At 40.8% G+C, this 22,816-nt stretch overlaps 1 protein-coding gene across 3 annotated transcripts in view; it reads right to left on the bottom strand.

The window, feature by feature from the left end:
• FREM3 (FRAS1 related extracellular matrix 3) overlaps positions 1-22,816 on the bottom strand; it is a 91,544-nt gene that overhangs the window by 8,315 nt on the left and 60,413 nt on the right. For all 3 annotated transcript variants that reach the window (XM_045998264.1, XM_045998265.1, XM_045998263.1), the window contains exons 5-7: positions 22,617-22,742; positions 13,381-13,632; positions 1,479-1,628 (exon numbers count right to left, since the gene is read on the bottom strand). In XM_045998264.1, coding sequence (XP_045854220.1) covers positions 1,479-1,628; positions 13,381-13,632; positions 22,617-22,742 — 528 coding nt within the window. The remainder of the gene's footprint in view (positions 1-1,478; positions 1,629-13,380; positions 13,633-22,616; positions 22,743-22,816) is intronic.

Here is a 22,816-nt window from a genome sequence, read left to right as displayed (position 1 = left end):
ACAAACTATTTAACTTCCTTGAGTCTCAGTTTCTTTAACTGCAAAATGGGGATAATTACTGCTACTTTACAGAGTTGCTGAGAAGATTAGAGATAATACAGCAAGGATTCTATCATGGAGTCTGGCAAATAGTAGGCATCCGGTACAAAGAAATTATCATTATTATTTATGTAACAAGTTTTAATGATATAGTTACCTATGTATGCATAATTATTATTGTGAATTAACCAAGCTGAGCAGATGCGTTACTTCGATTGTCTGTCCCTACCTGAGAGCTCCCAGAAGGATCATGACTTGTGTGCAAGGGTAGTTTTCTAAATGAGTTCGAATTTATTTTCCCAAGCACAAGCCAAATAGCCCAATGAGCCAATTAATCTATTTATTCTCATTTCCACAAACGTAGAGTAAAAAATGATCTTCTCTGAAAATTAAGGAAAAGAAAAAAAGGGAAAAAAGCGAAAAAAAAAATCTTGTAAGCATCATTACTAGCTTCATGTAGCATATGCTATCATATATTCACTGGAGTTATAACCTGCAAATTCTTCTAAGAGAAAGTGCTGTGCTCTAAACCCAACTGGCTCTCTTTATTGTCCTTAACTTTCTGGGTACATGCAGCAATTGGGTTTACATTTTCAGAGGTAAATGCCTACTTTACTCTCTTTATGCCTCATTACTTAGCATAGGCTTTTATATTGCTGGGTTTTATTTGCAGGATTTGTACTTTTCTCTTAAAATATCCTCATTGTCTTGGATATAGATGATGCTAGTCCTGAACTAACTGACTGTTCATAACCCGGAAGACTAAAAGGTCGCAGGTGGCAAATGAGAAAATGTGGGTGTCAATGTAGGTGGAAATTTCCCCTTCTTTTCCTGTTGCATTCTTCTGCCTTTGGGGTTCTTTTATTTTTATTTTTTTTGGTAGAGAAGCTGACTGGCTCCCCAGAGGAAGTATTATTCAGAACTGTCTAGCTCCTCTTATGGCTAGGCCTTGATTGCCTGTATCAAGAGAGGCTAAGGTGAGTGGGACATGAGGACATGCTGCTTGAAGCCAAGGAAAACACCTGAGTCTGGAGTGCAAACCTTCAATCCTTCTCGCATCTAACAGGGGCCTGGATGTTCACAGAGATGGGCCTTGCTCAGCCATCAAAGGGGTAGCCTGGTCTCAAATCCTGTTTATGAGCAACCTACGACATCTACAAATATTCTGAACTTTGGAAAGTTATTTTGGGTCCATGACAAGCCAGTGGGTACTGAATAAATCATAGAGGTTGCTTTTTGAATAGTCTATTTTATAAATAGCAATAAATATAAAAAGTCATTACCTATGCGGACGGTTTATATGCTCAGGTAAGAGAAACTTAAAACCAGAGTCTATCAACACAGACCAGGCACACTACACTTGACAGACTTGTTGACAGCCTTTGCCCCACCTATACGTCGATCTTGATAGTGATATAATTTTTAAATGGCCCTCTCACCTTCTGCTGCTGCTGCCTCTGTCTTCCTGGAGCGCACAGTGACAGACGACGCTTGGGAAAGGTCCGGGCCTGTCCTCCAGACACAGATCTCCACGGAGCCAGCACTTTCCTCGACATGATACTCAGCATTCCCAAAGTGCAGGGTAGGCTCTGGGGAGGCATCAAAAGACAAACTAAGAATACCTCAGCCCTCCAGGCCAACTATCTTGTTGGCTCCTGTGACCCTAGGTATTTGTAACAATCATCAGACTTGACAGACCCCACAGTCTCAAGGTGAAAACAACAAAACACACACATACACACAAACAGTGTCACAAATCGGACTCCAGGAGGTGCAGTGAGATAGCATTGGTTAGAATTCTGTTCATTTTTCTGTGTCAAGAGATTTCTGTCATATAAAGAAACTTCCCTATTGGGGAAAACTGGCCAGCTAGCTGTAACTCAGGCAAGTCAGCTATTATTTGGGAAAAGATGGTGGGGGAATTTAGAAGGATTTTTCTCAGGAGAAATTGCTCTTTATGTTGAGGGACAGTCTGACCAGGGTTCTGAATTCTGAGACTGCTGCTATTTCTTTTCTGATGATATTTGTTAATCACGGGGAATGGACAGACATCTGGGAGGAGGCAGGGTTCCATCCGCTGAGATGCCAGAAGGCTCCCCTGGAAGCAGAGAAGGGACTCACTAGAAAGAGAAGTTTGAAGGAAGCCAGAGTGGGCATCGGACTTTTGGGGGGGAGGGGGGCTGAAGGGGGGAAAGTTTGACAATTATTTGGGATTTTTACAGGGATATCTGTTTATATCTAGTTCTCTGTGTTTCAGAAAGTAGCCTATGAACCTAGATGACGATTTAAACCTTGCACAAGATCTAGCTGTTATACTAGATGGCTGCCATGCAAAGATTTGAAACAAGTGTCTGTTTAGACTGTGAAATATGGAGACAAAAAGATGAAAAAACTAGGAAGAAGTTTCACCACAGAGGAAACGACCCTTGATGGTGAATGGAAAGTTAACATCATTGAGATGACAACTTTGCAAGTATAATGCAATAGAAAACATATCTGAGTTAAATTAAAAATTTTGGAAGGTACAAATCAAGGTAATAAGTCTTTTTTGCTCAGGATGTATGTTAGTAGGTCTCTTAATGATGAGGAAAGTTTACTGAAAGTGTTACCAGGATGGACAAGACCTCTCCTTATCTGACTGGAGTCCATTTTTTCTGGAATCACTGGGCACCACAACTGGTCCTGTGCCCTGTTGCACCAAACAGCTCACCATGTACCCAACACACCATGTGTTGACGAGTCTCCACTGTTGCGGTGATGTTCTCTGAGCTGGAACTCTCTTCTCAAAGTGCCAATTTTATACATTTCCACTCATTCTTTAAGACTGTTAGTAAGAGATACCTGCTTTGGGAAGCTGTATATAACTCCCTCAAGAAATCAGGCCTTCTTTACCCCATGCTTCCTAACATTTTGAATAGCTCTATATCTGCGTGAGGGGCCACACGTGCTACTGGTCACCATCTCTGCACTCAGAGAAGGGGGGTGGCGTCCTCTCTTTTCTTCTCGCCAAGACCTTTTACAGCATCTCCCCATTGCTGCTGACGAATGTTTCTGATATCTCCGAGCGTGGGACGGGAAAGAGGGAGGAGAGGCAAGAGGAGCAGGGAAATATTTTCTTGTGGGTATTCTCATGGGGATCACATTCGCTAGTCTTAGATGATGGAGAAAACGGATTCTGTTTCTCATGGCCACTTATGTGTGTTCTATGGAGACCCCTCACTCCCATAGTTGGATAGTTCTCATCGGCTGCTTCTTTGATGAGGGTGATGCCTCCCTATTCTTGCTGGTCACTTAAACCTCCCTCAACCCATTAACATTGGCAATGCTTCTGCTGAGGACTGTTCACCCCCTCTAGATGGCGCTTTTAGGCAACACCCAAGACAAATTTATTCCGGTTCTTTCTTGTGTGCAAGGCTCACATTTGGTCCATGGCAACACCCCTGCCACCGCTGCCTTGATCAACTCTAGGAATACTGCCTAATCCTGATGCGGCTCCTCTTTTTTGTTCATCCATCAGAGCAGCCAACCAGCTTGCCTCCTATGTTGTGATGTTCCAGATAAAGCCTAACCTCCATTCACTGTGTCCTCCATATTGCACATGACGCACATTACTTCTCAAATGGTCTCCTTAGAACTCCTTCTCTCGATTTATGAATTCCGGGAAAAGTCAAAATACTAAAGCGAACAAGCTCACATATTGTTCTGTGTTTTTCTTAGAACGACACAAACTTCTCAAGGTCAGTGACCATAGTCCAAGTGTCATTACACCCTTAGGGATACAGAGGCCGGTATATAAGTACTCAAGAATTTGTCAAATGGATAATTTTAACTCACTTCTGATATATTTTGAACTTATTACAAAGGTTTTCTTTTTTAAAAAGTTTGGGACAAAGTGATCTGATTTTTAGCACTGAACTTATTCTCTATGGTATCAGGGAAGGGCAAGAAGTAAGAAAGGGAAAACATATTTGGGTCACTTATGCTGCTGTGCAGAGAAAAAAATGGATCAAGTCTCTATGAATATAGTCGGATACCAGATGTAAGAGGAGGATGGTGTCACTTACAGAAAAAGTCATGAAACTCTTCTGAGATGCTCTGTGTCTTGAGCATGAGGGGATTTGTTGAAATAGAGGAAACAGTTCCTGTACGTTGCCCAGCAGTATCTCCAGTTCTCTTTGGCCTCACTCTGAAGAACCGAGACAGGGGTAGTAATCCCTAAGAGTGGGCACTTATGAGTATATGATGTTTTGACCACATCATACTTACATTAAATTGATTCCACAGCCATAAATGTGTTTTTAATCTCCTTTCAAAGAGAATGCTCTTCAAATGGAAATAAGGAAAAAGAATATGACAAGTTGGGAAGTGAAGCTCTCAAAAGAGATATGAGCATCATTTAATATTAACTCAACGTCCAGATTCGGAGAAATTTCATGACAAGATACAAAAGGGACTTGCAGATGAAGTGACAGGAACATTATTGGTAAACTTTGAGAAACCACTCAGGACAGGATAGATGTCCAAAGATGGAAGCTAGGAAAATGATTTTTTCAGTTACCTCAGCAGAGAAAATAAAATAAAATCTAGAAGCAAACTGGTAAGCTTACTCTCTAGAAGAATTCTGGAATAGTTTATTTAAAATGATTTCTGAATTCTTAGAAAAGAAAGAGGTGATGCCTGTGAATCAATACTAATTCTTTAATATCAGGCTTCATGTGGTCAAATTCAACTTTTTTTGTTGTTCGGTTAAGTATCTCCTGAGCATCCTCTCTATGCTCTAAGCACTGTGGTAGCTGCTAGGGATGTAGAGAAAAATGCAGTTTTTGTTGTTGAGGTGTTTTCGGTATGAGCGGGCGGCCACATCAATTTCAATCAGTTAACTCCTGAGTGCTTTGACAAAAGAAGGAACCAACCTCAAGGCTCAGAGGAGTACGGAGAGAAATGAAGCTGTGCTAGATCTGAAAGATGAATGAGAATGGACCAATGGGAAAGGTGGGAGGAATGTTCCAAAGTGGCTAATATGGAAAAGTCATATAAGACTGAAGAAGCCCAGTGTCTGGGGAGAAAAACAAGCATTTGTTTCTAAGTGATGTATGAGATGAGAGTAAAGAGATGTTGGGAATTGGTCACAGAGGAAGGTAGAAGCCAGATATGGCAGGAACATGGATCCATTTGAAGTGTATGGGTCTTTACTTTTTTCTTTACTTTTTAGACTCTATGGCATATGGGGACCAATTTTAAGCAGTGGAAATATGGTCAGTTTTGTTGTTGTTATTGTTGTTGTTTCTGTACATCTGTCTAACTTCAGTGTGAACCACAGATTTAAGGAAGAGTTAAGGTTACCAATTAGGAAGCTATTGCAATTATCCAGTTCAAACCATGAGCATGGTTTGAACTATGCACTAGTATTAAGATTAAAGTGGGAGATGAATGTGTTAAGTGTCCTGAGCAGCACCTAGTGGATAGAAGCCCCTAGGGGGCTTCTAGGATGCTCTGGGGATATGGGAGTGGGACTGTCAATAACTTAGTTGGTAATATAGGAGGGGAAATAGTCTCTAATAGGGTAAAAGAGAGTAGATGATGATATGTGATGGGATATCCAAGTAGATAGGTCTAGGAAGGCTTTAATGTGTGAATTTGGGGTTCCATTCAGGTCAGGGCTGGAGATAGGATTTGAGATGTTAAGCACATAAGTTGGAGTCAATCCTGTAATAGGTGATATAATCCTCCACATGGATAAATAAAGGGAATTTTAGTGTGGCATAAAACTTTAAGGTGACTGGTAGAAGGGAAAGAGCTCAAAAGAGAGACAAAAAAAGAAAAGAAAGAAAAAGAAAGGAAGAAAAGTAGGAAGGAAAGAAGGAGGGGGGGAGGGGAGAGGGGAGGAAGGGAAGGACAAAACTGATAGCAAAAGAGGAATAGAACCAGGAAAATTAAGAGCAGAGAGTAGTGAGAAGAATGAGGGGTCACCATGTCAAATGCAGCAAGCGTGTCCAGAAAGACACGTGCAAGCCAATAGTGGCAATCAGTGCAAAATAACCAAAATACATCTCATGAAAGTTAAAGCTTCAAAAGGTGAACTATGGCACCCAAGTTTAAGAATAAGACCTGAAATAAATTTTTCCTACTTGTAAAGCCTATGGCAATTGTATTGTCATACCAATAGCGATGCTCTGCCTTCTGAATGGTTCCTGGTTTTACAGCACCACAATATGTCTTTCAAGTTTTAAAACCATTTATGTGTTGAAGTTTATCTTAGTCCATGCAATGGTATTAACCATATTAAAAAAAGAAGTTGGATGTGCTGATTTCACCACAATGACACTTGGATTATGTACCACTTTTCTTTACAATGTTTTCTTAAATCTGTCATTATTCTGTTAGCTACCCTTTTAATGATAAAGATACTAATCTAGCTGGCAATCTTTATAGGCAAATTTTATGCATGTTATGCAAATCTTATTGCCTCAGGACAAAAGTAACAGACTTCTATGAAATTGGACATTAATTCTTTTTGTAGCAGATTGTAAGTTTTCAAAGCACACGCTAAAAATGGAAAAAAAAAAAACCATCCTTGGTAGAAAAGCAGAAACCTGCTCTAAGTGTTTATATATAAAACAGAGATAATTTGCTAATTAACAAGTGTCCTCAGTTCCCTCCTGACCCATGTACAGCCCCTGGAAGCTAAAGTCCGAAGCCTAGTGAATGCATATGAAGCCTGCCATGCATTCAGCTAACTTATTGGCCGTGTTCCCTGGTGTCTGCCCTCATGCAGCTGATGTTTTTTAAAAGGGTTCCTGTGGCAGGTAGGGCCAAGATCTTGGGTGGTTAGGTTGCTTCTGCTTTTGTACGATTTCTTTTCTTTTCCTTTTTTTTTTTTTTTAAGATTTATTTGTTTATTTATTTGATACAGAGAGAGAAAGAGAGAGAGAGAGAGAGATCACAAGTAGGCAGAACAGCAGGCAGAGAGAGAGGGGGAAGCAGGCTCCCTGCTAAGCAGAGAGACTGATGTGGGGCTCGATCCCAGGACCCTGAGATCGTGACCTGAGCGGAAAGCAGAGGCTTAATCCACTGAGCCACCCAGGTTCGCATGTCTTTTCTTAGCATCACTCCACAGTAGTTGCCCTTACAGATGTATTCCTTTTTTGACAAGGGATATTTGACATTCGACAAGGGATATCTGATCTCTGTTTAAGGAAGCAAAACATTTCTCAGAATCTAGCTAAACAGAATGAAAATATTTGATCCCTGAAAAGGTACAGCACAGGGAATATAGTCATTAGTATTGTAATAGCTGTGTTTGGTGACCGATGGCTGCTATGCTGGCGATGAACGTAACAACACAGAGTTGTCAGATCACTGTGTTGTGAAACTAACGTAACATACCATACTTCCATTAAAAAAATTATCCAGGAACACCTGGGTGGCTCAGTGGGTTAGGCCTCTGCCTTCAGCTCAGGTTTTGATCTCGGGGTCCTCGGATCGAGCCCCGCATCGGGCTCTCTGCTCAGCAGGGAGTGTGCTTCCCCCCTCCCTCTGCCTGCCTCTCTGCCTACTTGGGATCACTCTCTGTCAAATAAATAAATAAAATCTTTAAAAAAAATTATCTAAACTCCAAACCAACCAAACCAAAAAAACAAAAAAACACCCATTTCATCCCAATTCTAACTAGAAAGAAAGAATATTTTCCTTCGACTTACTTGAGCACATCCTTAGATTGCCGGACACTGTGTCACCATTTGGCCTAAAGGAAAACATGCTTTTGACACAAGATGATGGACGTGACACATCAAAAAAAGGGAAAGCACTATTGGTATTTAATAAGTGCCCAGACTATGGCCAATTACATACAAAATCGTCATCCTAGAAAACGAGCATATACTTTCCTCCATATTTCCCCAAATGGTCAATTTTGTACGACACTTATTTTTATTCTTGATTGAAATGACAACCTTATTACTACCTGAGATACACTACACATTAGAGTTTGATAAAAGTTTAATGCTTAAAACCGAATTAGGGGAATTACTGTTTCACATCAGTATTTCAAAAGATTATAATCATGTGGTAGGTATGCTAATAACACTGTGGATGTTTTCTCAAGGAGAAGATGAAGTGGTAATATTCGAAGGAACCATTAGCATCACGAATGGCAAAACCTCTGAATATCTTTACTCTAGTGACCAAAGCGCAAATAGTACTCACAGTAGTCATTCAAGGGCAGCTGCTAAATGAATGCCTGCTGGGGACCCGAAGTGGGAGGAAGCCACTCTTTAGAATTTTCAGAACGCCTTCTCAGAAATATCATTAATTCTGACCATGAAGATTAGGATGTCCTAGGGCAATGACTCAGTAGAGTCAATCTTGGGCTACAGGGAACATGACCAGGCTGCCTTGGGAGAGTGGGGCAAGATTAGTATGGTCACATCTGTAGCAAAACTGTTTTAGCTGAAGTTCACTCTGTGTGGAACCCAGAAAAGAGAAAGCAGCTGGAGGAAGAAGGAATGGGCTGCCTCCTTTCAGCCATGTTAAAAGGAAGAGTATTCTGACCATGGACCTTGAGGGTCCAAAATCTCTAGCAGTATTTGCCCAGGGGTAGAGGTGGTTCTGTAGCTTGACGGCGTTGCTAAGATCCCATGCTTTTCAAACGATTTCCTGCTTAAAAGGTTGCTACCCCTGTAGAGTTTCCTTTAAAAAGAGGATATGTTAACGATGGGTGTTGGAGTTTTTTAAGCTTAGCTAAGTGTTCAATCTTCAATAAATATTATAGTATCTGAAAGCAGGTTTCCTGGATTCAACACTTATTAACAGTGACTTGCTCAGAAAAATGTGTAGTGATTACGATTGATTATACTGACCTAAAAATCTTCCACCATTATTTCTGCACATGATTTCCCCTCCATTCCAAAGCTTCCATGTGTTTGAGAACAGTCTAATCACAGTTCAAGTCAGATGTGACAGAAGGCAGGAGAAAGACCTTAATGGCTTTGTGGTTCTATACTAAGTGCACAATAGGCCACTGTAAATGTTTCTTGAATGAATTAATTACTTAAGTATCTACTAAAATCATTTCAAATAATACAACAAGTTAACAACTGTATCATATATTGGACGTTGTGTTGATTTTCTTCCCTTTTTGTTCTATTTTTCTCCTTTTTTAAAATATTGGTATTGGAGAATTTACAATTTCTCTGTTCTAACCATGGGAAAATTTAAAACTACTATGGTTTTTAAAGTAAAAAGTAAGTGGAGATATGTCAGTACTCAAAGAGAAAATATTTCTTCAAGAAACAGATACTAACACTTCTATTTATTTTTGCACATTCCTCTTAGAGGCTGTTAGGTCTAACAAGATTCCTGGAGGCCAGCAAAGAGGAAGCCATGCCCAGCTTTTGGGGGAGTCAGAGGCCAGTTCTGGCAGGGCTCCAAAACAAAGCACAGGAAGTCAGATCAGCCCAGACAGACACAAGATGGCTGACAAGGCAGGCTGGAAATCCTTGACCAAATAAGGAAGACAAATAAGGCACAAAACCCTGCTTCCCAGAAACTCCACCCTAAGTAACGAATATTCCACCCCCCTTGTTAACAATTTTCAATAAAAGGTAGAAACCCAAACCGTGGGGTGTGTATCTCTTTCTGCCTCTGTCTCTCTGTCCCTCTCCTTTGCCTACTCTCACATCTTGAGTGCAATTTTGCTTTAATAAACATTCCTCCTTGTGTTGCTCTTCCCTTGTGTTGTGTCTGTCCTTGAATTCTCTCTTGTGATAGGACCACATGCCTTTGGCAACATCTTTGGGACAGGGTAGGTCTAGGCCTCAGGGTCCGGGGTCTCCCCAATTCACCTAGCAATGTTCCTGTGCACAGTTACTCCTACAGGTTACTCCCCTTTGGTTCATCTTACTTTGTTGTTCACATAATGACTCTGTTGTTCATATAATGCCGTGACATTAATAAAATTCATCTCAGGCATTTCTGGCTTTCACTACTGGAAATTGATTAGTCAATCTATTGCATCAATGACCACCATGACTTAAAGATGTAAATTTATTACTTGAAATATAAATGACACAGTCAAAGAGAGAGAAAAATGTAGCTAAAGTGGGTTACCAGGTTATGCAGAGAATTAATGAAGCAAGCCCTGATATCTGTGGTTCCATCACCACATTTTTCTCTCACTGATCCTCCTGCCTCTCTAGTATAAGGACCTTTGTGATTATATTGGGCCTACTTGGATAATCCAGGCTAATCTATCCATCTCAAGATCCTCAATTTAATCCCATCTACAGTCTTTCCCAAGAAAGGTAACATACTAATGAATTTTAGGATTAGGACATGGATTCATTTGGGGGCCATTATTCTACCTACCACACTGACCGATGAACTTGCATGTCCAACCCCTTGACAGCCATTCATTTCTTACTGTACATACAAACACTGACATTTGGGTCAGAAGCTCTGTCCAAGTTCCAAGAGTAAACTCAGTTTTGAGCTCACCAACAAAATTGTAGTCCATGCTGAGACCTGTGAATTTTCTTGTTTGTCTCATCATTTATGAACATTTCTGGTGTTTGTAGTTTTAGGGCACACTCTGGTTTTTTGATAAAGTCTTAGAAAGTGTTAGGTGAAGAGGTTGAAGGAAACATACTTCTTGTTGGGAAAAAAGAGAATCATTGAAAGTCAATCTTATTCTTTAATTTTGCTTTAGTTTTTCAGGAAGATTTTAAATAAACATGTCTTCCTAAATATGTGGGTGAGACTATAATGTATTTCCTTATCAAAGTGTAACTCATTATATGCTTGGAAAATGTTAAAACATAGAAAACTATACAGCTTTACTTTTGGGGGTCTCCTAACACCCAAGTAGGAAAAAATATCATGAGTCAAATAATAGGAATTTATCTATTTGGGGGAAGCCTTGGAGAAATAGAAGACAAAATGGAGAGCCTGAATCACAAGACCATTCAAGTTCAGTGATTAGTTCTGTTCTTTATCCGAATTTTTAGGAGTAAAATTTTAACACAAGTTTTTAAGTCCATGAGAAAATTTTGTTTAAAAAATATTCAAATCTTCTACAGGACACTTCATTTTATTGATAGGAGTATTAATTAACTAAAACCTTCATCTTAAAATGACTTCAAGAACCATCAAATTCTAGAGATGGAAGGGTCCCTAGAGATGACACATTTAAACCTCCTTCTTCTATGACTTGGGAAACTGAGCCCCAGAGAGCGCGAGGGTCCAAGAGCTCCAAGGTCACCTGGATTGGTAGTGGTGCCCAGGTTCAGGATCCAAGTCTCTAAGCTCCCAGTGCAAGCTTTCGTCACTTTGGCATTCCACTTCCTGATTCTATTTCGTTTTTCTCCTGCCTTTTTTTTTTTTTTTCTTTTTCCTTGTGTACTTGGAACAATAACTAGGTCCAGCAAAGAAAACTCAGATTGTACTGACATCACCCTTCCGGCAATAGACAGAGGTATCATAGTGAAGGGAAAAGGAATTTGAGGCTTTATTTTTATAGATTTCCATCTTTTCATGTTCACACATGTTCACACATCATGTTCATGTTCACTAGAGAAAACTGAGAATTGGTTGGAAAAGGAAAGAGCTACTAAGAAAAAAGTATGTAGAATAATCTAAAAAGTCCTTTTCTCTCTCTTCTTGTTTTGCCCTGAACTTCTCAGTCTCTAGAACTCAGGCCTGCAAATTTCTCCTAGTTCTCAGTAAGAGTTACGTGCTCTAGCCCTAATAATAATCATAACCCTGATATTAAGAAGAATCCAATCTTTCATTTGAGCTTCAAAAACCACATAACACTATATCATCATTCTTTCCTTTCAGACTGACCTTCGTATTTATCAAATAGACTCGAGGTATTGGATTTTTCAAGTCTCAACTAGTTAAATTTACTCAGGTTTTCCTTTTCTTCCATTGGGACGACAAGAGATAATTTACATCTAAGACTATGAATAACATTTCTCTTTCCAGAACAATTAGATAATCAATATTGGTATTCTTAATAGACACTTCCTAATAACTTTTTGGTTTAGCAGAGAAGATAATACAGATTCTAAATTTCCATACAGTGAAAATTCATACATTTGAAGAAAAACAATCATTCTCTTAATTCTAGTGGAGAAATTTTTGAAAAGAAAAGTACAAAATGAAGGAATCCTAGACCTCAGGGTCTATACTTATCCTTAGCCCTTGATACTTGTGAAAATATGTTTTGGAATGGACCTTAGTTCATGATGATTTTTTATCCTTTTAATGGAGCCAAATTAGTCTATTGCACAACTCTGAGATTTTGTCCATAGGACACAACATCAACAAAAAACCCACTTAAAAGATCAAATAAATAAAAAAAATCACCTTTAATCACACTCATATCTTCCTTCATGCTCTGGTGGCTAGAAAAGCATCACGCCACCTAGAACATGGAGCACATCTACCCTACCAGCTAGGGTGTTTGCACTCTCCAGCCCCGACTCTGTTTGTCCCCTGGCTCAGCTCTTGGTTTTACAGAAGCTCTGTGCGTAGCCATAAAGCGTCACCCTAAGTTTGGGTCTGAGGTAACAGCCAGTTTAATCTTGCCTAGATCTGAACATGGCACCTCATGGCCACTCCAATCCTGATGGAGGCACTTTTGAGAGATGAAGCAGTCTGAAATAGTAATAAACTAGTCTGATCCTGCCTCTGGCTTGACGTACATTATCTCTTTTGAAAGTGCCTCTGGTAGAAAGGGCAGTGGAGATCTAGGAAAATCATACTGGGTTTGTTACTTCTTACCACATCTGGGGCATGGGGTTGGTGTTGAGGTGTGAGGAGCACCACCCCCTTCTCTGGCTGAATTTCAGCTGGGTTCCCTAGGATTTGGAGCCAAATTCCCTGGCACATAGGGGTAGGAAGAGAAGTCTGGAAGCCTACACATGGGTGCTCCATGGGACACTTGTACCATCTGATTACTCACGTACCTCCTGCTGTGAGCACCCCCCCTCCCCCTTGTGCTACCAAAATGAGGGTCTCTGTGGGCAGTCCTGTTTGGGGAACCAGATACTAAACTTTGGTCCTCTTCTTGGCTTCTTTTCAAGTCTTAGGTCACTTCTTAGGCTATTTTTTTTTCTAGTAAAGTTATACACAGATATTTTATCTCCCTGAACTGCTATTTTGTTTTTGGTGTTGGTGATATCTACATATTTGACAAGCCATTCACAGCTTTTGGAGAAAGAGGAACAACAAATATTCCCTTAATAGATAATTTAAGTGAGATTTGTCTCTCAACTGTTGAAGGACAGTGTAAGAAGAAGACAGTTATTGCCAAGAGTTGAAAGCAGGAAATGGACTTACCATCACCACCATCGGCTAGGATAACCACCTTGGTTGTGGGGAACTGGGCTCCCAGTCGCCCTCCCATCGGCAGGCTCAGTGAAACGCTAAAGATTTCTTCCTGTTCATAGAGGGAGTCATCGATGATCAAGACCCGGCAGCTCTTCTCAACCTCATCCTTGTCAAAGTGGATGATGCTGGTGTGACCTTCTGGACGAGAGATGTAGTCAGAGAAAGATAACGCTGTGGAAGGAATGGAGCCTGTGGCAGAACCTATAGGAACATGAGATGGAACAGAGAAGGTGAGAAGAAATGGAATTAAGTGGGAAACCTCTTCCCCACTGGTACTTCAAACTGTTTTGAGGTGATAGCATTGAGCACAATGTTGTATGACTTATAAATCACAACTATCTCTGACAGTCACGGATATTAATATTGTAATTAGAAGGCTTTCAGAACTGACCCTGGTATTTTGACATGATCCACAGTTAGTGGTCTCTAAACAGGGTATGTATTGAATAAGGTCTGTTTGGATTAGGGACTAAATAAACTGAAGGATCGTAAAATCCTAGGCCTGGTTTATCTCAATTTGTTTATGTTACAGATTGCAACACTGAAGTGTGGAGAGATGAGGACCAGAGAACCATGAGGTGGTCATGGTGCAGACCCTTCCCACAGTGGCAGAGCTGCAAAATGGAAACTATATGCTCATTAAATAAAAACAAATTTCCATTTTCTTCTTCCCACCCCACTCCCAGTTTCTGGCAATCACCATGAATTTGTCAGCTCTAGGTATTTCATCTTAGTGGAATTATTGTTTTTTAAATTAAGTTTTTTTTGGTGACTGGCTTTTTCATTGAGCACAGTGTCTTCAAGCTTCATCCATGTAGTAGCATGTGATGGGATTTTCTTCCTTTTTTTTTTTTTAAGGCTGATTAGTAGTTCATTGTGTGTATATGTTTTGTCTATCCATCCATTTGTCCACGAATACCTGGGTTGCTTCACCTTGGCTATTGTGAATGAATGTTGCTACAAATAAGGGTGTGCAAATATCTCTTCAACTTTGCTTTTAACTTCTTTGGATATATACCCAGAAATGGGATTGCTGGACCATGTAGCAGTTCTATTTTTAATTTTTTGAGCAATTTCTGTACTGTCTTCCATAGTAACTGTATCATCATATAATCCCCACCTTGAACCCAAGAGTTCAAGTCAGTGCATTCTTTTTTTTTTTTTTTTTGCCGTATTAAAAAAATAGCAACACACAGATTGAGATCTGAAAGAGTAGAAAGTAGTCACAGTAACCTAAATGATTTAGGCAGACCAAATTGAGGTAGTACAAAAACTATTGTAAAATAACTCAATTTATTAAATAAGCAATTTTTGAAAAGCCTAAATATTTCCCACCACACTTCTTTTATTGAGAAGCAGTGGGGATACAGCAGTGAACCTCTGGACCGACACTCTAGTCTTGCAAGGGTCTCTCTTTCTTGTAGCCGTGGTATATGCGTACATGAGGGCTAACACCAACGTCCACTGTCTTCTCGCTAATGGGAGTCAATATAAATACAAGTTGATATCTACATGCATGTCTACGTACAACTTGTTAAAAAATGAAAATGCTTTCCAAATTGACTTTCTAGGTTTTGCTGTGAGGGGCACTAACTCGCAAAATGTTTCAGGATGACTTTTCAATAGAACAAATTTTAGAATTATCAGGTAGTAACAAATGGACTGATTGGTTATTCTAGGAACCTAAAAAAAGGTTAGAGTCAGAGGGACTCATGAGAAGAAAACTTGTTTACAAAGGCAGAGGGCAGGAACTGCTAGACATGGATAGCTATGGCGAGGGATGGGGGGGGGGGGATGAGCAGGTTCTGGGGAAGCTAGTCAAGTCCCAGTGCCAGCCTGTGTTTTGAAATTTGTTCCCTTTATGACGTTCCCACCTGCTTCAGTCCTGTGAAATCCATGCATTGAAAAGCTCTCTGAGCCAAGTCAGGAAGGAGAGGCTAGTCCTTAGGATGTCAGAGGAAGGCCATCAACAAGGACTAGAGAGAAGCATTTCCCAGTTAAATGGAGAGGTAAGTGGCTCCAAGACAGGATGCTCACAGGACACGATGACATCCTGTTGGGGAGACTTTTTATGCTTCAAAATATACACACAAAATGGGAAAAAGGACATAAAGTCTTACAATAATTTGATTAGATAACAAACAACTTTTGGGATGCTTTTCTAAGAGTGCAAAGTTTAGAAGGGATGATCCATGAGAATACACTTTTTTCTTTCCCCTAGTCATCTGGTGCACAGAATGTTGATATGACAGCCGATGTGAGAAAACCACTTTACCAGAAACTGCACATTTAGCTCCTCAGGATAAATACCAAAAGCAGATACACACTGAACTTGCATAGTGAGTATCTAATGTTATCTTTACTAAATAGCAACTATCTTTATTAAATCTTTTTTGCAATATATTTTGTCTGGTGAATGGTCAAATAATGATTTATCATAGTTCATAAAACAAAAGTGAGTGGGATTTTCCCCTTTTCTGTTCAATTTTTTCAGCTGATTGATCCACTTGGTGGATAGCATATTCGTTTAATATGAAAGCATATTCGTTTAAATAGGTAGCTTTCTGGCTTCAGTGAAAGACTGAAATATAATTCTTATTGAAAAATCACTTGGCTGTGGAACTCTACTAAAACAAAAAGTAAAACAATACATTTTAGCATTTTTTTAGCAAGTTTAAAAAAAAAAGATTTATTTATTCTTAGAAAGGGAGAGAGTGTGTGTGTGTATGTGGGTGCAGGGGCAGAGGGAGAGAGAGAGAGAACCTCAAGCCGACTCCTGGCTGAGCATGGAGCCCGAGCCTGGGGTTTGGTTCCAGGGCCCTGGGATCATGAGCTGAGCCGAAATCAAGGGTCTGCTGCTTAAAATGACCGAGCCACCCAGACCCCCCCAGCAAATTTTTTTAAAACACCAGTGTTGATAGAAAAGAGTCTAATTTACCTCTCATTTAATAAAAAAAAATTCAGTTTATGAAATGACCCAGTCTTCCTAGGATTCTGGAACTTTTACTTTGGAAAACCAATGATCAGTTATATGTAGTAGTCAAGAATAGAAACTACAAATTATTTCAATTTAAATCAAAAGCACTGTTTTATTGGTAGCAAGTTAGGAATTCCCAGGAATTCAGAGAGAAAATTCTGTTCTGAAAACATTAACTATAACCTGAGGTATAAGAACAGGTCCTTGGCAAGGGTCTGCACATATCTCTTATGTAATAGTGAAGCATGTCCAAGGAGTAGGAATGGTGTTCCTGGTTCTTTTCAAAAAGATGCTTTAGCCACTGGGCCTCAAGTCTTACAGGGCCACTAGTCAGTGGTTGTTCTATAGCATTTTTTCAGGGAACATTAGAGAAGGCTCTCATATAATAGGTCTCTTATTGCTTGTGAAGGTAGATTATGAGGCAGGATGGACTGTCTTGTGAGTATTGTTTAGTGCTCCAAAATTAAGGTTAGATCTGAGGATTCATTTCATACTAACCTAAGAACTACCCTCTCCCCTCCTCCCACCAGCAAGAAGGGTTGCTTGTAATGTCTAACAACTGGCTCTCCAAATAAACAGAATATCAAAAGCCCTGATTTGTAGCCTTTGCCGATTTTTGCCATGTAAATATCAGTGTGAAGTCAGAATCTAGATTTGGGATGACGACATATACAACTGACTCTTACCCTCAGTTTCTAGCGGGATCCAGCATGCTGCTGCATCCTTGATGATGATGGCATAGATTTTCCCCGATCCAAGCCCATTTCAGACTCTGTTACTGGGAGTCTGAGAATCTATGAAGTTATTTAAAAAAAATTTTTTTTTCTCTTTACAGAGAGCATATATGGCTCAGTTTCTGTGGCCACATAGTACATTTGCTTTATAAAGATCATAGATCATACTTAAAGTCAGAGAAAGCCCTCTCAAGAAACTATACTAAAGGGCAATGGAATCATCACTATATTATGGTATTTGATAACTTTTTGGGGTGGCAAGGGCATTTTATCAATGAGAAAATTGAGGCAGAGAACACCCTGGAGACTTATCTGTGAGTCAAAGATCCATCTCCTGATGGGGCATTTTTACTTCACATTATCTTTAGTTATTATATTACTTAATTATACAGCCTTTTAAACATACAGATTCCCTTTAGTGTAGATTTTTATAAGGCAGCACGACAGGAAATCACCTTCTTTAAAAACGCAGCATTTAACTCCCGGTGGACAGGTCATTGTCAGAAGCCCCAGGCACAGTCCATGTCATGGCTGGGAGAGTCTGTGACTGGGACAGGTGGGAGGAGAAAGTGGAGAGAAAGGAAGTGTGGGCAATGCTGAGTTGGAGCGGCATGGGAGCGCTGTCTAGAAGAGTCTTCGGGACACTGTTCCCAGTACTGTGGCTGATTAGATACTCTGGGAAGCTCTCCCAGCACAAAACGTGCAGAAGAAATGTTATTCTGGCTTTTCTGTGCTCATAGAAATAAAGAAAATCACCAAGGACCAGAATAAAACAAAAACAATATCCGAAAACCCCTAAACCCCAAATGTCATAAAGCTAGAGAAGGGAATTCCACATAGAAGCAGTGGGGTCGTGAGAGCAAGTACAGCATCATCCCTGCAGGGGGCGCTGCGCCCTGGCCCTAGGCTCCATCCGCTAACAGAATCGGAAACTTAACTGCAGTTAAGTCTGGGGATGGAGAGGAGCAGGAGTGTTTCTGGGTCAGCACTGCTCTTAAATCCTGGAAGAAGCAACACAAATCCTCCTTGGAGGAAAGCCTCCTCACGTAAACCCCTCAAATCTTTCACAGACTCCGTCAAATAAATGTGAGATCTTAAATGCATAGAAAAGACAGATCTGCAAAGATGACTTTAAATCATGGGCAGCCTTTTTAACAACAACAGTGGAAGCCGGAAGACACTGACAATTCAAAATGCTGGGAGAAAATAACTGTCAATCTAGAACTGCAAGACTGAGGTTGAAATAAAAACTGAAGGAGTTTGCCCTCAGCAAGCCTCCAGTCAAAAACCTTTTAGTTGATCCAAGGGGTAGCTTCTATAATCTATGAACACTCTTATAATCAAATAAATAGACACAGAGTATTTTTTTTTCCCAAGGGAAAAAAAAAAAGGAGAAAGTCTTCTGTTTGGATGTGCTTGGAACCTGCTCCGAATCATGTGCTTTCTACCTCCTCCTTAACATGACCCAGAGAAACAGCCCAATCAGAGAAGTGGGCTGGACCCATGGCCTGTGGTTCACCCCACGGTCCTTTGCAAATGGATAAAGTTGGTCATTTAAAAACCTCAAACTATTTGACTTGCGGCTGACCAAAACCACGGGATGATTCGGCACCATTCCTGGATGGTTGGTTTTAGGTTCTGTGGTTTGCTCTTCATTGGCTGTTTTTTTCCCAATACGAGCAGTTTCCTAACAAGGAAGTGACTATTGAGAAGAAAAAGATAAATGGCATCTATCTTAAGAATAAAGCAGGGCCAAGAACTGATTTGCACACATTGTTCCCAAGGGATCCTTGAGGTTAAAACATTTCACTAGAGAGTTATAGTTCTCCATCACGGAGGGAGTTAATCCCTCCAGCTCTTCTTCTCCCAAACAATTAAAAAAAAAAATACAATGCTCTTATATCATTGTCCCAGAATACTGATGATGGACCTTACAGACAGGTAGCAAGGACAGGCAATTCCATAGCAGACTGAAACTTTAATGGTAGGACCTTGACATTCCCATCAAAGCCCAACATAAAATGAGTCACTCCCTTTATCTAGCGGTAGGTGTCATATGCATTTGGTATTTGTAAATTACGACTAAGTTAAAAAGCATGAATTTGCTTTCCATTCAACTGTTCATACAGTTTATGCTTATTTTACTCATGAAAATAAGAATTGGTAAAGGTTAATTTTTAATAAAAATTCCATAAAAGTTTAAATAACCAAATTAAGGGGTGCCTGTGTGGTACAGTCGGTTAAGTGTCAGACTCCTGGTTTCGGCTCAGATCATGATCTTGGGGTTGTGAGATCGAGCCCCAGATTGGACTCTGCACTCAGTGAGGAGTCTGCTTAAGACTCTCTCTCCCTCTCCTTCTGCCTCTTCCCCCATGCTCTAACCAAATTAAACTTTTATTCTCTGAGATTTTTGAGTATCTGTGGGGATTAGGTGAGGATAAATACCACTATGGCACTCAAATGTGCATACGAAATTTACAGGTTCTCGGTCTCCTGTGATTCCAGAGAGATGTGCCAGAATTGGTGTGACCATAAACACCGAGGCTTTGTACTCCAGGGAAGGACCCTGGCCCTGTTATACTTCTTAAACTTATTTTTTTTTATTTTTTACTGAAAGCATGAGAACTATCTTTTGTGTGGGTCAAGACTCAGGTACTGAGCAGTCTGAATTGTGTGTACCAGCTAAGTAGGGAGTTTTCTGGGAATATCCGTCTTGAACCTAGAGAGCTTATCGGAAGTTGGGTTCCATTGAGGAGTTCTATGGGAAGCTAGATCTGGGTGTAGCTTCTCCCATGTGGAACGGACGCATCCCTTTATTCTAAACGACTCGTTGCCAAACCTTCTGAACTTCCTAGTTTGTTCTGCTGATCTTTCTTCAGTGCAGCTCTTTCCAGAAGCAGAGGGATGGGCAGACCTTGTGGTCCTTTCCAGTTTAGCAATTGCAACTGATCTTCCAAGTTGGGCTATTTACCCCCTCATTTCTCCCATTCATATCTGGGAAACTCTAGAACCCTTGTCTTCCAGACAGTATGAGTGTGGGCAGAGAATATGCCACTGGTATCAGAAGACGCCCAGCTCTAAGTCTAGAGCAGAGAATGAGCTCAGGTCTCTGCCTAGCTGCAGCCCCTCCCCTGCATGCCCAGGTCCTCATTCATTCTAAGACTTGAAATAGAACCCAGACTGGAGTTGGAAGAGAGCGTAAAGCACGCCCTCCCAGGGATCACCTGGCAAAGAAGACCTCAAGGACTGCCTCACCTTGTAACCTCTTCTCCTCCCTTTTCACTTCCTGTGCAGGGTAACATCAGGTTAAAATGTAAGTTACATGTAGCTGGCAGTGTCTGAAGCCAGAGGAGAGTGAAGAGGGGAGTCTTAGTTAAAAGAACAGGCTTTAATGAACAGGGCCGTTTATCTCTGGATATAAAGCCAAAAACAAACGTGAACATCTTGAAGAGGTCTTGTCCTTGTAGTTGGCTTTGAAAAATCTCGAAATGAATTACCTGCTTACTGCCAAATTCCTTGTCCTCAGGGCAGAGGAGAATTTATTCTCATTCCTTTCCTCAACCTTGGCACTATTAATAGATTGGATAGATGATTCTCAAGTGTGGGGGCTGTGCCCTGAATTGTTGGATGTTTAGCAAGTGTGAGCATAGATTTGGAGATTGCACAAATGAACGGAGCATGGTCAGGCCATATATAAAAACAGAAATCTGACCCACCCTCTACAGCCACCTGTCTGTGATGTGAAACCACCACCTCTTGTGACATTTGGCTGCAAATGGTCAGGACTTAGTAACAGCCAGCTTCTCTAATTTTTGCCCTGGCTTCCAATTTAGGACCAACCAGAGAAAGCCAAACATATTCTCTAATCAAACATGTAGGCCTCCAGCTTCCTTAAGCCAAGAGCCTCCAATCAAGGGATGCCTTCCCTTTTTCCCATTACGAAGCTGTGTACTCCTCTGCCTCCCTTTGAGTCTCTGCCAAATGCAAGCGATGATGGCTGACCCCATAGCTATAGTGAGCTCTGAATAAATTAGCCTGGGACATAAGTAATATATATATTTGGTTTCTGTCCCTTTTTCCTGGCACACAAGCTCCTTAAACCCTAGAATCTTTGAAGTGATATGTCTTTTTGCATGCTAATGAGATGAGTGGTGGTGGGGGCTTCTAGATAGCATTGGGGGTGGGACATTGGTTGCTGGGGAAACCAACCAGTGATTAGAGGGCTAGGATTTTCAGCCCCACCCCTAAGGCCCAGGGAAGGGAGGAGAGCTGGGGATGATTCAATCACCAATGGCCAACAATTTAATCAACCATGCCCATGTAATGAAGTCTCCAGAAAAAAAGCCTAACCAAAGGGGTTCAGAAAACTTGCAGGTTGCTGAGCACCTCTAGGTCCTGGGAAGGGGACGTGCCCAGAGAGGACAAGGGGGAGCTCTGTGCCCCATCCACATAACCTTGCCTATCCATTTCTTCTATCTGGGGGTTCCTGAGTTGTATCCTTTACAACAAATCTGTAATCTAGTAAGTAAACGGTTTCCTGAGTTTTGTAGGCTGTTCTAGAAAATTATCAAACCCAAACAAGGGTAGTGGGAACCTCCAGTAGGTCAGAAACACAGTGACAACTAAACCTGGGGTAGGTGGTCTGGTGGGATGGAGCCCTTACCCTGTAGGGTCTGTGTTATCTCCAGGTAGATGGCATCCAAAATGAATTTTAGGACACCCAGCTGGTGTGTGCAGAAACTGGAGAATTGCTTGGTATGGGAAAAACCTGCACACTTCTGATGTCAGAGGTGAAATATTGGTGTGAGTATAGAAAAATGTAGTTTACTTTTATAGTTTATTCTTCTTCTCATTTGTGTGGTCTTCTTATAGGTCCATCATTTTTGTCTATTACTTAGTTCTAATGAGTGAAAAAAACACAACCTTGACAGACTGGACAGAGGACAGCTAAATTTTGACTGTATAGAAATGGAGAGGTCAGAAATAATGGGACATTGTTTTGAGGGGTAAGGTCACCTGGGCCCATGATTAGGGGACATTTTTCATTGTTGGGGGTGGAGAGGGAGGAGAAGAAGAGACTGAGTAGCACATACAGACTATTTTACCTTGTTTCTTAGGTGCAATGTGGGCTATTAAAAATAAGAATCCCTTATTTATATTTTCCACCAGCATATATAAACTATTTTCACATAAAATGTCTCATTTGACCCTCAAACAACTTTATGAGGTAGTTACAACATATGTTTTTGTCCCAGTTTCTAGTGAAATTTTACCCTTGGTTTAAGAGACCAGCTACGGCCGAATTAGGGCACCTGCATATGGTTGCGAGGTTTTCAGGCAGCAGGGCAGGGACCGGGCTGATCCAGGCTTCCATCCTCCACACGCTTGGCTTACCACCCAGCTACTCCCCACAGCCCCACAGTCCTGCCGAAGAATCTTATTCCTGGATGTCAGCACCCTGCAAAGCCTCCTACCTTCATGTGTAGAGCAAATGACCGTTAGTTCTTGGCTAGCATCCCCAGACCGTCTTACTGGAATCAAAAGCTCTCCAACATGCTCCTCTACTTTGTATTCTGCCTCTGGAATATAAACCGTTGATTCTAGAAAAGATGGTAGAAGATACTTCAGCAAGACTTCAAGTGGACTGGTGATACTGGTGATATTTTAAACTGAG

The sequence above is a fragment of the Meles meles genome, chromosome 2 (genome assembly GCF_922984935.1).
Source record: "Meles meles chromosome 2, mMelMel3.1 paternal haplotype, whole genome shotgun sequence".
Taxonomy (NCBI): Eukaryota; Metazoa; Chordata; class Mammalia; order Carnivora; family Mustelidae; genus Meles; species Meles meles.
The sequence above is the reverse complement of the archived record's forward strand: the minus strand, read 5'-3'. Positions and strand labels throughout refer to the sequence as shown.